General features: G+C 43.1%; 1 protein-coding gene across 1 annotated transcript in view; it reads right to left on the reverse strand.

The window, feature by feature from the left end:
* The window catches only part of SLC1A4 (solute carrier family 1 member 4), a 44,271-nt gene extending 35,149 nt beyond the window's left edge, over positions 1-9,122 (reverse strand). The window contains exon 1 of the mRNA XM_066595483.1: positions 8,448-9,122. Within this exon, the coding sequence (XP_066451580.1) occupies positions 8,448-8,974 (527 nt within the window). The 5' untranslated portion in view covers positions 8,975-9,122. The remainder of the gene's footprint in view (positions 1-8,447) is intronic.
* Between the last annotated feature and the right edge of the window lie 8,106 nt (positions 9,123-17,228).

Consider the following 17,228-nt stretch of genomic DNA (forward strand, 5'->3'; position numbering starts at 1 on the left):
TCACCAGGACTAAGCTCATAATTAGAGATGAGCGAGCGTACTCAGAAAAGCACTACTCGCTCGAGTAATGTGCTTTATCCGAGTATCGCTGTGCTCGGGTCTGAAGATTCGGGTGCCGCTGCGGCTGACAGGTGAGTCGCAGCGGGGAACAGGGGAGAGCGGGCGGGAGAGAGGGAGAGAAAGATCTCCCCTCCGTTACTCCCCGCTCTCCCCTGCAGCTCCCCGCTCCGTGCCGGCACCAGAATCTTCAGGGACGAGCACAGCGATACTCGGATAAAGCAAATTACTCGAGCGAGTAGTGCTTTTCCGAGTACGCTCGCTCATCTCTACTCATAATCAAATCCAGCATCAGAACTAGGTACAGTACATAAATACAACCCCAGAACCAAGTTCATAACATAAATACAGCCCCCGGACGAAACACAGTGCATAAATACAGCACCAGAACCAAGCTCCTTACACAAATATTGCACAAGAACCAAGTTCATGACATAGATACAGCCCTACAACCAAGCTCAGTACGTAAGTGCAACATGAACTAACTTCAGTACACAGATGCAATACTAGGACCAAGCTCAGCACATAAATACAGCACCAGAACCAAGCTCCTTACACAAATATAGCACGAGAACCAAGTTCATGACATAGATACAGCCCTACAACCAAGCTCAGTACGTAAATACAGCATGAACTAACTTCAGTACACAGATGCAATACTAGGACCAAGCTGGTACCATGCATACGGTAGCAGAACTAAGTGATTATGTTGTGGGGATGCCGATGGGCTGACAGCAGTGCCTCAGAATATCAGAGATAAGAAGACAGGCAGAAGGAGGAAAATTCATGTAGCTCCACAAGATGCTACCATATGGAGGAAGAAGATCCTCTGGCCGGGCTGACCTGGATCATCATAGTACCCCTTACAAGCTTGCAGCTTGCACCCTGTACTACTGAATGTATGCTCCTTCCATTGTTCTAATAGGAGGTTAGTAAGACTTAAAAGTTTAAAAAAAACAAGAAGATATTGACTGTTCCCCAAGCTCTACATACTAAGGGGGTCTCACACGCACAGACTCCGTATTCCGCAAGTGGAAGAAAAATTGCAGCATACTCTATTTTGCCGCAGACTGCCCCCATTGAAGTCAATGGAGGCCGTCCAACCCACAGCCCATATGTAATTAACGTGGAATCCGACCCGCTCGTGTGAGCCTGGCCTTAGACATATGCCTTGCCCATGTCAACAACTATACCATAGGTGGTGGGGAGCATTTGTATTATAGAAGCATTGATTGGATGACGCAATTGAAGAACAGCCTGACACCATATGCTTATATATCAGCAAAGTAGAATCAGATACATGAAGGTGATCGCAGGCTTGTGTTTCCACATTAGGAACATCTTGGGAACCATTTGTTTTACTACATAACGCTGTAAGACGGGCTCAAAAGGGACTCATTGAACAAGAATACAAGATGTGCTTTAGTAATGTATTGTCTTTTACGCTTTAGCGGCTAACGGTCGTGCCCTCAGCTGATGGGGACAAGGCTTATTTACATACGTCGTGGGCGAGGAACGCACACAAGGACTTTATTCCCTGTCCATAGACAATCTATATAGACAAACAACCCTAGAACTCACTGCAGGATTCCTCTATAGATGAGTGATCAGGTGCCAAATATATAAAGACAGTATATCAGAAAGTTTGAGCCCGGGGTGTGCCCCCATACATGAGCTTAAGATACTCCAAGAGAAAGGCTTTCAGAGAAAGGAAACTGGGACGTTGAAATAGCAATAACATTCAGGCAGAAAGGCACAATAGGATGGGACTAAAGCCCCATTTACACAGTTTTAGTGACAGTTTTGAGCGATCACCTTTGCGTACTTTATAGTAGCTAATTAGCTACTATAGAATATGCAGCCGGAGTGGGACACTGCCACGGTCGCTAATAGAACACTACAGCTGCTTTGCATATGCAAATAGCTGTAGTGTTCTCTGTGCTTACAGTTCGTGCCCCGCTGTGAATTCACAGCAGGACACAGGCACAGAGAATCTTATCAGTGCAGCAGGCTGATAACAGCCTGCTCCGCTGATAACAGCTGATCGCTGAATTCTAGCAAGCTAGAATTCAGCAATTAGCGACTCATGCACAAAAACTGCACGATGCCCCTGCATTTAGACAGAACGAGAATCGCTCAAAAGACGGCTCTGAGCGATTTTTGAGCGATTCTTGTTGTGTCTAAAAGGGCCTTTATTAATATAAGGGGTTCAGAACTGTTACTATTGATAACCTATCTTTAAGATAGGTGTTCAATACTTGATCGGCAAGGGTCCGTTGCTTGGGATCCCAGCTGATCAACCTGTTCATTGGGCCGCAGTCAGTGTGGACAGTCCTGGAAACAGATACTGCTAACAATATTGTAACAGCCCAGGTTGGTACTGCAAGCTGGGCTAAATAGAAGCTGTGCCTACCCTACCAACCAGGGCTTATGCAATACAGCAGCGCTGTCTGCTTCCAGTGCTATTAGCACTGACAGTACCCCCAGCAAACAGCTCATTGGTAGCATCCCAAAAGGTAGATCCCCATCAATCAACTTTTGATCACCTAATCTAAAGATAGGTCATCAATAGTAAAAGTCCCAGAGAACTCCTCTATGGTGGCTAAAAAACATTTTTCATATACCATATTAGAGAATTCTGAGTTAATAGAAGGGGATCCTCTGTTGAGAATCTTCATTTTTTGAAGAGTGGTTACAAAGAGCATCTTTTGTTCTTGAAGACTTGGCCTGTCCTTTGTCCTATGGGGGCACTGCAGGGAAATTTAATAGCAGGCTTCCCCACAGATTTTTTAGCTGATCGCAGGTGTCACTTTGTGATCACCTTGTTATCAAGTGATTCTGTTTAGAAGTAGGGATCATCCAAAGGGAAGAACCCCTTTAGTCAGTACCCTCCTTGGATTCAAGGACGATGTACTGGGTGACCTATATTACTACTTCCCAATCCCGATGCTGAGATCTTGTACCTATCACTCAGCTTTTCTATCTGTTTTCTAGAAGTTCTGTTCTGCTTTAAAAATGTCTGTGAAACTGGCATCACGTGATCAGAGTTTTAGAAACGTCCGTTATTATCTACATAAAGCTTCATTTCCTGAGCTCTTTCAACATATGACAAAATCTTTATCATGTCTTCAAGGGCTCCTAACATAACCATATCTAAAGCAATGTTCCAAAAAGAGGTTCCTTTAAAGGTAATGGTTCCCATAGAGGACAGATTTTTCTTATTACTTAGAAACAAACAGGAATATCACATATCAGAGCTGTAACGGAAACTACAGCAATCAGCATTTTACAGTAGTTTATAAAGGGGATCTTCCCGTCTGCATCTAACCTCTTTCCACATGCCCTACCAAGGCCGTTAGGACAGTTTCACATTAACATATTACAGGTATGGTTGGCCTTAGTGATGTGGGACCCATGTGGTTGCACAGGGCACTGACCGCAAGCTTGTAGAGGGGCACAGTTGGATGTAGGCTGAAAGTTATGCCCCCCCCCCCCCAAGGTCAGCCCAACCAGTTGATCCTCTTCCTCTGTGCAGCAGTGTCTTCTGAAGCTTAGCCTAACTTTTTGCCTTCCTCTGGATCAACATGGAGGATGGCAACAGGCTGAACTGGATGGACAATTGTCTTTTTTTCAGCCTAGCATACTATGTTACATGAACCTTCCTCCTCCTGGCTTTGTCTCCCCCCTTCTGATGTTCCTAAACCCTTCTGTCAGCCCATCAGCAGACCTGCAACACAATCACTTAGTTCTTCTACTGAGCTTTCTTCTGAAGCAGTATTTATATTATGAGCTTGGTTCTGGTGCTGTGTTTATGTTATGAATTGGTTACTCAGGCTGTATTTGTGTAAAGAGTTTGGTTCTGGGGCTGCATTTATGTTTTTTTGAACTTCTCTCTGGTGCTGTATTTATGTTATAAGTTTGGTTTTGGTGTTGTATTTATGTACGCTTGGTTCCGGTGCAGTATTTATGTCATGAGCTTTGTTCTGCTATTGTATATGTATTGGGTTTGGTTCCTGCTGTATTTATGTTATGAGCTTGGTTCCTGTGCTGTTTTGTATGTACTGAGCTTGGTTCTGGTATTGTATCTGTATACTAAGGTTGATTCATACTGTATTGATGTACTGAGTTTTGTTCCAGTGCTGTAATTATGTTATGAGCTTGGTTCTGGTATTGCATCTGTAGTGGCCCAGAACGTCTATTCCTGGCCCCTCCATAAGTGTCATACATGTAATGTCTTTTGTGTAGATGTACTGTGCAAATTGTCTATTCTCTTGTTATATGTATTGCACAGCTGCAGCAATTGAGAGGTTAATGTCTGCATAAGACTGGGAGATGTCTGCAAATGTATCAATTTATGTCCAGTCATGTGGTATGCTAGATTCTATAAGTATGAGTGACCGAGAGCAAGGAGCAGTTCTTCTGGGTTCCTAAGAGAGAGTGCCAGCCACATGAGGGTACCTTCAACCCTCATGTGGTAAAGAATGGAAGAGAAAGAAAGGTTTCCTTAGGACCCTAATGCCAGGAACCATTAAAAGAGAGAGAGAGAGTGAGAGAGAGAAAGCGTGAGGAGAAAAGAAAGTCCAAGACCACCGTGCAGAGGTACGGTGTTACAAGAGTGTCTGTGGAGTCACCCTACCCCTATCCTTCTCTGGAGAGTTCCTCTTCTAGGAGCAGGACCTGACAGATAATGCAGACCTGCAGGATCAGTGTCATCCTGAGTTTCCTCTTTGTCCTCTACCGCCTGTTCTTACCTGCACTAGTGTGTTCCTGATTTGTGTGACATTGAAGTTTTCAAGTAAAGTTTTGCCAGGCCCTGACCGTTCCCAGGGACTGAGGTACTTCAACCTTACATTGTGTGTGAGTTCTCTTTATTACCGCCGAGGGTCATTCTGGTGGGTAAAAGGAACGGTGGCGTCACGCGTGACAAAGATGTATTCCTGTTCCATCTAAATTGGCCATTTCACTCCTAGGGGTGTCTGGAAGAGGCCCAGTGCTGCTCTGGCCGAGGCTACGTGTGGGAGCCTGGTAATTGCCATCGTGACAAGTGACCACTCTACCCTCCCAGCACCTCAGCGTATGCCCGTGTTCTGAGTTACCCTACGGGACGCTGCACATCTATGTATGGAACTTGGTTCTGGTGCTGTGTTTATATTTCTGGTACTGTGTTTTTTCAGTTTGGATCAATTAATTTTAACACAGGGTTGTCTTTAGTTTAGAGCTGAAATAAGCGATTTGCAACATTAATAATATTGCTGGGAAATAGCAAAAAAGTGAGTCAATGACAAACATCATACTGTCATCATCTGCAGGTTGGAGGGCAATCATATTTAATCTACATTCAGAATATTAGAAAGTTCTTATCCCACCATGTGGGTGGTGAAAAGTCACTAATCCAATGAAGAGTTAATGGCTATTATAAGGCTGCTTTAGGGTTTAGTCACTGCGCGTGTTAAAAAAACATGTGACCATGTCCATTGCAACCCATATGTTCTATCTTTTTGTAGGTGAGAATTTTTTTTGATGCACGCAGTAAAAACGCCCGTGTGACTGAGCCCTTATACAGTAAGATTGGCCCATCACAGGTGACGATCCTATATTACTGATACTTAGTGTTCAGCGATCCGAACTGGCCGAATCCTGTATCAGATTACTAAAAGTTTGGTTTGCGACAAACCCGAACCTCAAGCAGTTCGTTTCGACCCCCTCCACAGAAGAAGAAAAAAAAAGGTGATGGCGGTCCTGTTGCTCAGTGGTTAACACTGTTGCCTTGCTGGAGTCCCAAATTCGAATGTGACAACATCTGCATGGAGTTCATATGTTCTCACTGTGTTTCATAATAATCCCCTTTATTTATATAGCATGTGCATATTATACAGCGCTTTACATTACTTTCTGTCTCCATTGGGCTTAGAATCTATATTCACCTATTAGTATATTTCTGCACTGTGGGAAGAAACCAAAACAAACACAGGGAGAACATACAAACTCCATGCAGATATTGCCCTTGGTCAGATTTGAACCTCAGACCCCAGCAAGGCAACAGTGCTAACCACTGAGCCACCATGCTTCTTCTGCCTTCTCCGTAAATAAATGTATACATTATTTGGGCTTCTTTACATGACCAATTTTAATGGGTTTGTTCACATGAGCGTATTTTTCATGTGATCTTCTATCGCATGAAACAAGCGCGTCTTATTTTGGTGTGTATCACATACTGCAATAGGCTATTGAGGAGAATGGGCCGGCGCACGTACGCAGTGAACACGTATTCACTGCATATTTGCTCAGCAAATACATAGGTCGTTCTTCACATTTTTTGGAATGTGCAAATTATTATTGTGAAGAAGCCAACACAGGTACAGAGAGAACATACAAACTCCATGCAGATGTTGTCCTTACTCAGATTTGAACTTATGGCCCCAGCACTGCAAGGTAACAGTGCTAACCACTGAGCCACCACCATTTGGCCATCATCATTATTTGAAGTTTCGAACTGAAGTTTTTTTTGGAATTTCAGTGACGCGGCCGAAACAAACTTTTAAAAACTTTGCTCATCTCTACTGATGCCCATTAAGGGCATCCATGCAGAGGAATGGAAAATCATTCCCACCATTAGACCGCTCTCACACTTGCCGCTTTTTACTTCAATTAGCGCAGAGTCCTGAGCACCAACAAGACGCGGTACAACGCCGCCATTGATTTGAATGGGACCTTGCAGACCATCGCTCGAATGCGGCGTTTGTAAAACAAATCATTGATTAGGTCGAATACTTGTCCGGATTTCTTTTGCATGGGCCCCCTTCTAGCTGCACGGAAATAACGCTGCTCCTGCCATTACCATTTATTGCTCTGTTTATGGGCAGATTTAGTTTGTTTGCAATTCTTCTTTATAGTTATTCCAAACGTTTCATGTTGTATCTCGATACCAGCAGAGGATGTATGGAAACTACCTAGAACCACTAGATGATAGCAGCTATTTCCTGAGATACCAATGAGGCATTGCCCGCACGGTGGGCATGTAAATCTCCGGTGGTGTTGCATCATGTGAGAGGGACTGCACATGCCAGCTACCATAATAATGTTCTTTATATAGTAGCACTAAATGCAGTAGCGTGCAGCTCCATGTGCCGGACCGCACTGCTCTATAAGGTCATACTGTATATTTAAACTGCCTCCTTATATGCTATATCCTATATTACATGAAGAAGAATGGTGAAGGGTTAATTGTTATAAGGGAAACTATATCCATAATGAAAAAATAGATTTTACATTAATTACAGCTAACAAACTATATGATTTCTTGGAAAGTCTATGAAGGAATAGGCAAAGGATGGAAGCTGGTACTTGAATAGATGTATCTAGCAGTGTTGGGTGTGTCATATGGCGAAACTCACCGTTACATTAGCGTAAGACAGAAAAAAAATAATATACCATTTTCTTAAAGGGGTTTTACCAGAATTTCCAGTTATTCCCTATCCATGGAATAGGGGATAACTGGCTGATCATGGGGGTCTGACCGCTGATCTGAAGAACGGGACTTCCGAGTCCTGCTCTGCCTTTCACTGCGGGGTTGCTTCTACAGTGACGTCACTGGGAATGGAGCGCTGGCCGAGCACATGCGGTCGGCGCTCTATTCATTTCAGGGGGCAATCGGAGATACCTGAACGGGTGCATCTCCCCAGTCCCATTCAAAGTCAATGGAGTGCTAGCACTCTTGTGCGACCAGCGCTGCACTCAGTCTCCTCCCTACTAACCAATGAGGGGGACAGGGATACTCGATCCCTATTCTCGAGATCGACGGCGGTCTCAGCTATGAGACCACCACCAATTAGCAAGTTGTCCCCTATCCTGTGGATAGGTAATAACTTCTAATCTTGGTACAACCCCTTTAAGTAAGTAGAAACAGTCTGTATTTGACTAGGCATTGACGAATTATAAAGGTACCTTTACAGGGGATGACTATCAGCCGAGTAATTGCTCGAAAGAGCGAATTCAAATAACAGTCGTACAGTGTATACATGACCACCAATGGGGGGGGCAAGAGATAAGTTGCTAGTCATTTCGTTTCAGCTTACCAAAAAAAAAAAATAGTCGCTGTTGTTCAAAAGTCATTTGGTGTAAAGTCACAGTCGCTCATATCTGAACGACTTGCGAACAAATTTGCGTGAAGATCCCCTCTATGTACGATATCTCTGCAAACAACTAATGAGACATCATCGATATCAACGATATCTGAAGATAGATGCTCCTTGTAAAGGTACCTTAAGGTCCAGCATGCCTTGCTAGTATTTATATGCTGACTAGATATAGAAAACATTGCTCCCTGCTCAGGGCTGACACATCAAACTACACATGGTACCGCACGCCACTAGAAGGAGAAAAAAAGTTACCTGGCAAGGTCCAGGAAAGAGTCCACCGTTTCCTTATTAGTAGTGATGGTGGTTTCAATGCCCAGTGCATTGGAGTTTAGGGCACCTGCCCCAGCTCCTGGTTTAATGATGAATCCCAAGGCAATTGCCAAGCCCGATGCCATAAGAGTAGTGACAAGAAAGTAGGCTACAGCGATACCACCCAACTTGCCCAATGATCTAGTGTCCAAACTGGCGGCGCCAGAGATCAAACTGCACACGACCAGCGGAAGGATGATCATCTTCAGCATCCTCAGTAATAATTCTCCGGGGAAGGCAAAATAGGTCATCTGAGCTTTGGTCAAGTTCATCTTCCTCACCGCTGTGCCAAGCCCAACTCCTACCAGCACCCCAGACACAGTGAGGATGACTATGGCATTCTTTCTCAAGAACTGGCCACATTTTTGTCCTGTCTTCCTCTTGCTAGGTTTGTCAGCATCTTCCACCTGGCACGCGGTGTAGTCAGGGTATTTGTCAATGTGGCCATTGGTTTCACAGGACTTCTCCATAATTAGATGGTGGGGTAGCGGTGATGATGCACGGTGGTTCGGCAGGTCTGGCTGTGCCACAGTTGAGTGTATGAAGGTCCGCACAATGGCAGCGTATACGGCTGTCAGGGTTTTGTGAGCTCCAGACTCGATCTGGTCTACTCATGAAGCTCTCGCAACCACTAAAAGAGCTGCAGCTGATGCAACAGAGCTTCCTCCTCTCCCTCCCACCCATCTCTATCTGAATATCCCTCCCTCCTGCTCTACGGCTGTGCCAAGTCCTCCCCACCAACCCTTTAATCTGTATGCACCGTCTGGTGACAATAAGCCAAGTAACGGGATGCATGAGCATGGCAAATACAGCTATATCGCACAAAGGATGGGATATGTAGAGTAGAACATAGAAAGAAGAAGAAAAATACCTAATAAATGATCATAAATGCACACGACAACTGCAATATATACGAAAAAAAGTGCGCTTACTAGATCGCTTTCTGCATAGTGCAAACATGAATAACGACCCCATTGAAGATGTCTCTACAGTAGATCAAAATCATTCTTGTCTTCTCTGCAAGAATGCATTCTTAGGGCTTAAACACATGGACACATGCGCTAGTACTCTCGCCACTATGGAGCATTTTAGCGCATAAACCGGGGTTTGGTTTTTTTTCCTGACTATTCAAACGCCGCGTTATTGCGCGCATGTTTGAAAAAAAACAAAAAAACCCCGGATAGATAGATACTGCCGTTTCTTTCTCAGGCTTTATTCACAAGAGCGTATATACGCAGCTATGTAGCCGCGTTTTCACGCCTGCCCGATCAACGCGACCACCTGAGGCATTGGATTGCAATGCCTCCGTTTACATGGGTGAATTTGCAGCGTGTAAAAATGATGCACTGTAAAAAAATAGCACATACGCGACTGAAATCTGCACCTGCTATTATATACTGGGTAAAAAGATAGTTCTGCTTCTATGTTTCGACCGATATACGCTGGCTGCTCCCATAGACTCCTATAGGAGCTGGGAACAAAAGAGAGGGGGAGGCAGTTTTGCAGCGTTCAACACTGCGGAAAGCTTACAGGTGCCTCTATTTAGGCATTTGAAGTCATTCCGAGGATGTAAGCCGAGCAAAGGATTTCCGGGCTGTGACATATTTTTTTTGCTAAATCATTGTACCCAGCCGTGTGAATGGACGAGAAAACGCTAATTAACCCATTAATGACGCGGCCCCTTTTTCTTTTTCCATTTTCGTTTTTTCTTCCCCTCTTCAAAAAAATCGTAACTCCTTTATTTATCCATCGACGTCGCTGTATGAGGGCTTGTTTTTTGTGGGACGAGTTGTATTTTTCAATCGTGCTATTTAAAGTACCAGATAATGTACTGAAAAACTTTAAAAAAATTCTAAGTGGAGTAAAAGGGAAAAAAAAACGACATTCCGCCATCTTTCAGTGCGTCTTGTTTCTACGGCGCAAAAACTGCAACAAAAATGACATGATAACTTTATTCTATGGGTCGGTACGATTACTACGATACCAAATTTGTATAGTTTTTTTTTTACTATACTCTTCTTTTTTTTTTCAAAGACATTTAATTTTTTTCAATTATTTTCTGCGGTCATTTTGTGCGCACAATAACTTTTTTATTTTTCCGTCGACGTAGTTGTGCGGGGGCTCATTTTTGCGGGATGTTCTGTAGTTTCCGATAGTACCAATTCGGAATACATACGACTTTTTGATCGCTTTTTATTGCGTTTTTTCTGGGAGACAGGGTAACTAAAAAAGTGCATTTCTGGCGTTCTTTTTTTTTTTTTTTCGGGCAACGTTCACCGTACGGGAAAAATAATGCACTACTTTGATAGATCAGACTTTTATGGACGCGGCGATACCAAATACATATTTTTATTTTATGAATTAGATTTTTTAATAATAGATATGGCAAAAAGGGGGTGATTTAAAGTTTTATAAAATTTTTTTTTTCCTTTACAATTAATAAAACTTTATTGATTTTTTTTACATTACTTTGAAGTCCCCCTGGAGGACTACAACCAGCGATGCTTTGATCGCTCCTGCAGTATGACGTAATGCTATAGCATTATGTAATACTGCCATTTGACAGGCAGTCTAAGGCAACCCTGGGGCCTTTCATTAGGCCCCCTGCTGCCATGACACCTGCACGGCTCCCTCGATCTCACCGCGGAGGGGTGGGGTCTACGGGACCCTTGAACGATGTTCAGGGGATTTAAATGCCGCTGACAGAATTGACAGCGGCATTTGAAGGGTTAATAGCCGCGAACGGACGATCGCGGCTATTGCCCGTGGGTGTCAGCTGTAATAAACAGCTGACGCCCCCGCGCTGTATGAAGAGAGGTCACCCCGCGACCTCTCTTCGTACATACCCCGACGCTCCATGACGTACCCTTACGTCCTGGAGCGGAAATGGGGTTAAGCTTGGGACTTGATCGTGGAAAGTTGTCAATTTTTGTGAATTTACGCCACGTGCTATTGTGCCATCTATCAGCGCTTTTAACTGTACTGTTTTGCGCTGTCGGGACTGTCACATCAGGGCGGTCTCAGTAGCGCCAAGTTTGAGTAGGCAGGCCAGCCAACTAGGTCCCTGGTGTTTTCATTTCTGCATGCAAAATCGCGTATTTCAGTGCGCGATTTTGTGCAGACGGGACTTGCGCAACTGCGCACCAAAATAGAGCATGTCGCGTTTTTTTTATGTATATTTTTATTTTCATACTTATACATCTGTTTCATATATAAATATTCGACCAATGACATTACAACATCAATGTCACATGACTAATGATGCCACAAAACTTAGTTGTCACACAACTGGTGATGTTACTATTAGGATGCCACAATATATCGGGTGGTTCTGAATGCCATGTAACGGATAATTCTGGGTTATAAAGAGAGGATCGCGCTATTCTGCGGTTACAGAAATGGCGAAAAAAAGCGTTTTAAACATATTATTGTATTGTCCAACTCGGGCGACAGCAGCGGGGATGAGGATTTCCATCAGGTGAGCCTTACTTCTTTATAGTCTCATTACTCTGAATATGGCTAAGTGTCCTTCTCCAGGTTCTTCTTCTACCCAACCTGATGTATAATCCGACCCCCTATAATAAGTAAATCTTATTATAGAACATTTTCTTATTTTTGCCTATTAGTTACAAATAGTTGGGTAATACTAGTTATGATGTTGAACACTTCATCTTCTTATCTTCTAGTCTCAAACAGCAAGAAAACAAAACTTCCAGATGAAGAACAAAAAGGAGGTTTCCCAGCCAGGTTAACACCCGGAGAACCAAGTACTGATCTCCTATATAATAAGGTTTCTATTACGCTGCTCTATGCCTTTACAATATCTGGATGTAAGACAATAGCAGCATGATCCGGGTTTAGCAGATTTGGTCGACATCTGAGTTCAGGTCCAAATTCTCCTGGTAGATAAGATGTTTGAAACTATTTGCTTTCTTTTGATTAATGCTATTATTTAGCTAATGCATTCATTTTCCCCTCTTTGTCAGATAGATTCACCTATTCCACCATCCAGCGATGACATCTACAGGTGAGATGAATGACATCTTCTCAGTGCTGAGCTCAGGTCCATCAGCGTCTATTATCATATAGGATCCTGCTGGTTCCCGGGCTCTGGATTATTTCATCTTCTCTCATCTACTGATATCAATGATCTCACCCAATTAATAAGACTTGGCAGGTTTCACTATTACAAATTCATCCACTGATTAATGTGTCATTGTGATTTCTGATGATGATTCTACAAGCGAGGAAACATCAATTCGCAAAAGTAAGGACTAATTAGCTGAGTTTTATAGATACAACCCAAATTGTCTGGTATTGGACATAGTACATTGGTCACTCCTCCCTACTGTTACATATTATTCACAGGACCTCTGATACAGAAGAGGTCGATGACTATAAGCCGAGCGGATCTCCAGTGGTCATTAGTGACAATGATGACGATCGCACCGTAATAACACCATAAACGGATATCACTGGTCAGTTTCCAAAACTGTTTCAAAGTTTTTTGAAACTTTAGAGATGACTTTAATCAAAGTTCAATTAGACTTTATATATTTTAAACTGTACCGGACACCAATAGGAGCTCAAAATATTATCTTCTCATGATGTTTCTTCTGCTAAATCCAGACATAATTAATATCTCTTGCCTGGAACATAACATGGAGTTAGTCACTAGGACACATCTAATAGTAGGTCCTCTTCAGGGTGTCTGAATGCAGAGAAGCTAAAATGTTCTCCTAAAGTTCTGATCAGGCAAAAATTCACTGCAGTGACAAAAAGTTTCCCTGGTTAGGATAGAACTACACTTAGGCCTGACAATACTTCTGATGGTGGTATGCACCATACATGAGTGAGATTACAGCCCCCAGATTGACACTGGTGGGTACAAGTGCATCCACCTGCTCATCTGTTTTACAGCTTCCCATCAATAACCTCATAAACTGGTCCATCATACTGGCTGATAACCAGTTATTGATGGACAGTCCTGTATGTAGCTGCCCTTCCAATATACATTATTAGCTGTGCACACTATAATGCATTTGTCTTATTGAATCATAAGGTCTCGTTAATATAAACCTTCCCGTACTGATTGTATCATAGTGGAAGATTTTCACCGCTTTATATTAATATACAGATAATGAAGCAATTGAATGTAGAGATGAACCCACCTCAGAGTAAGGGTGAAGTCACACGAACGTATATCGGCTCGGTTTTCACGCCGAGCCGATATACGTTGTCCTTGTGTGCAGAGGGGGGAGGATGGAAGAGCCAGAAGCAGGAACTGAGCTCCCGGCCCCCTCTCCGCCTCCTCGCTGCCCCTCTGCACTATTTGTAATGGGAAGAGGCGGGGCGGGGCTAAGTTCCGAGAATTAGCCACGCCCCCGTCCCACCTTTTCCCATTGCAAATAGTGCAGAGGGGCGGAGAGGAGGCAGAGAGGGGGGCGGGAGCTCAGTTCCTGCACTTGGCTCTTCCATCCCCCCCCCCCTGCACACGAGGACAACGTATATCGGCTTGGCGTGAAAACCGAGCCGATATACGTTCGTGTGACTTCACCCTAAAGGTAAGTTATATGAAGTTTCATGTTCCTGTAATTAGCCTTGTGGAAGGTGGACTTTCCTGTCTCCATCTGTCCGTAACCTATAGCTGCTGCTTCATGCCCCTATGGTAAGCCCACCTCTTACTGATAATACCCCTACGGCAGGTCAACCTCTTACTGATATTGCCCCAATGGCAGATCCACTTCTTACTGATATTATCCCAATGGCAGGTCCACCCTTTCATTATATCGCCCCTTCCTTGGAATTAGATTGTGATATAATCAAGGACTGATTGAAATGTTTTTTTTAAATTTATTTCCAGGAGAGCTACGTGTAACTGCTTCATCAATGACATTACTGCAGTGACATCCCCATATGCCCCACATTTCCAGGAGAACAAATGGGATCTGGTGACATGACTCTTCAACCTATATAGCCAAACCGTGTTTGAGAACAAGGTACCCTATACAGTATTTAATCTCTGGGTTCCACGTCTTGATGTCCATCTTCTCATTTTAAACTCTAGTCATATAGTCATAATTTGCGAAAGTTTGGATTTAATTCTAGCAGCAATTGGTGGCTCCAAATCAACTTTAAATGGGATCAGACATAGAACTTGGAATTCCTGGGCCCTAATGCAAAATCTGTATTAGAGCTTTTTACCTACCCTGTGCCCATTATAATTCTGGTATCTTGACATGCGACACAATGGTTTTGTGCCCTCACAGGCACCAGGGCCCGGGTTGTGTCTGCGACCTCTGCATCCCTATAGCTAGGCCCAATAATGAGGTTGCCAAGCTTTAACTACATGTTCTTGATTTGTGGTGAAAAAGGTCTTTAAAATTAACTTGAATTACCACTTTATGTAAAATTATAAAGTCATCATGTAGCTTCAGTTTTGAGTGGTTGGAAATAACAGATAGGAAAAAAGAGACATTTACGCCTCTCTGGGATGATGCAACTGCATTTATCTCTGTGGTGATGGAAATGCAGATTTAATGGACTTTTTTCACCTGCTTCTTTAGCTCCCCCACAAGTAACGTGGAAGACAAGTCTGATGACAGCATCTGGTTTATGTCGTAATAAGAGATGAGCGAGTATACTCACTAAGGCACATTACTTGAGCGAGTAGTGCCTTAGCCGAGTATCTCCCCGCTCGTCTCTAAAGATTCGGGGGCCGGCGCAGGTGACAGGTGAGTTGCGGCGGAGAGCGGGGGGGGGGGGGGGGGGAGGAGAGAGCAAGAGAGAGATCTCCCCTCCGTTCCTCCCCGCTCTCCCCCGCCGCTCCCCGCCCCCCGAATCTTTAGAGACGAGCGGGGAGATACTCGGCTAAGGCACTACTCGCTCGAGTAATGTGCCTTGGCAAGTATACTCGCTCATCTCTAGTCGTAATGTATAGGATGATGGGGGTTGCTATTCCATTATTGAGATCTCTGAAATCATCTGTGACTCTGCCGGTGCTGCTTTGAGGTTTACATTAATGATACTTATATTGTGATATATTGTATCCTTATTACTGTGCATATTTTTATCTTTAGACCCTGTGAGAGATACATTAGCACACAAGATGTGTCATGCAGCCTGCTGGCACATCGATGGAGTGCAACTAGATGGACATGATCAACTGTGGACGTCCTATGCTCAAAAGGTCACCCTTGTCCATCCTGAGCTACCACCAGTGACCAAGTATCACAATTATCATACCAATTACACATTCAACTACATGTACACATGGTGTCTAAAAAAGATATAGGGATATTTTATTTCTATGTACTTGTAAAGAGAGGGGGATTTCTAGCAAAAACACCCAATTGAAGCCCCATGTTTGACTTGCATCACTGGGGCTTTAGGTTGAAATCCGACCAAGGACAATATCCACATTGAGTTTGTATGTTCTCCTTTGTGTTTGCTTGGGTTTCCTACACTCCAAAGACAAACCAATAAGCTAATCTAGATCAAGATGTCCCCATTGAGGTCCCATTGTAAGTGACGACAGTCAATGTATAACGCTCCAGGATATGTATGTACTATATAAATGAGTATAGTAAATGTTAGGCATAACAAAATCACACTAAAAATTCCATGAAATAGCTTTATATTGTTATAGTCTAAAACTAAGTTCTTCCTCCACTAATTGGTCTTCTTGGCCAATACCTGCCTACTAATCACTGTTCTTTTTGTCTCTGTAGATATGGATCCTTCACAAGTCTTGCTGATGAGACAACACATTGCCAGATATGTAGGAGTCCACTGCTCAGCCACGATGAGGACAGCGAGGACGGACCATCCACTAGTCATCCATGTACACAGAGAACTGCGGTCCAACTAGAAGATCAACATCTGGAACAAGCCAACCAAAATGCAGGATGAGACTGAATCCTGGCTGTTCCGTAAAACACAAGCGTTGGTTACCTGGATAATCTAAGGCTGCATCTCCTGGCCCGGCACTGGCCAGCATTGGAGGCTTTCTGATCATTTTTATAGTTTATTCTGTCTTAAAATGTCATAGTTTATCCTAAAATGATCTCCTGCAATGTATTCATGTAGTAAATATGTAAAATAGAAATGTTATATGTGATTTAGAATTCATGCTAATTATCACAGTTCACAGAATACCATCAAGGATAGAAGTAAAGATCCTGAATGACAGCAAGTAGAGATCATGAAGAGCAAGAGGAACTGATACGAGAAACTACCGTGTTTCCCCGAAATAAGACAGGGTTTTATATTAATTTTTGTTCAAAAAGGTTTAACTTTTTTACATGTATAGCTGCCTGGACACTATTTTAATTGACTTTTTAAATTAACTGTTAGCAGGGCTTAATTTTGGAGTAGGGCTTATATTTCAAGCATCCTCAAAAAGCCTGAAAAATCATTTTGCATCCTCAAAAATTTTGGAAATTCATGCTATGTCCTATTTTTAGGGTATGTCTTATTTTCAGGGAAACAGGGTATATTGGATAACTGCATAAATAACAATTACTTGATACTGTGAACAATATTCAATGGTCCAGTATGTAAACTGCCTCATCCACATGTTAATATTTAGCTAATACATTCATTTTTCCCTCTTTATCAGATAGATTAACCTATTCCATCATCCAGCGATGACCTCTACAGGTGAGATGAATGACATCTTCTCGGTGCTGAGCTCAGGTCCATCAGCGTCTATTATCATATAGG

Source organism: Eleutherodactylus coqui, chromosome 3, assembly GCF_035609145.1.
Source record: "Eleutherodactylus coqui strain aEleCoq1 chromosome 3, aEleCoq1.hap1, whole genome shotgun sequence".
NCBI lineage: Eukaryota > Metazoa > Chordata > Amphibia > Anura > Eleutherodactylidae > Eleutherodactylus > Eleutherodactylus coqui.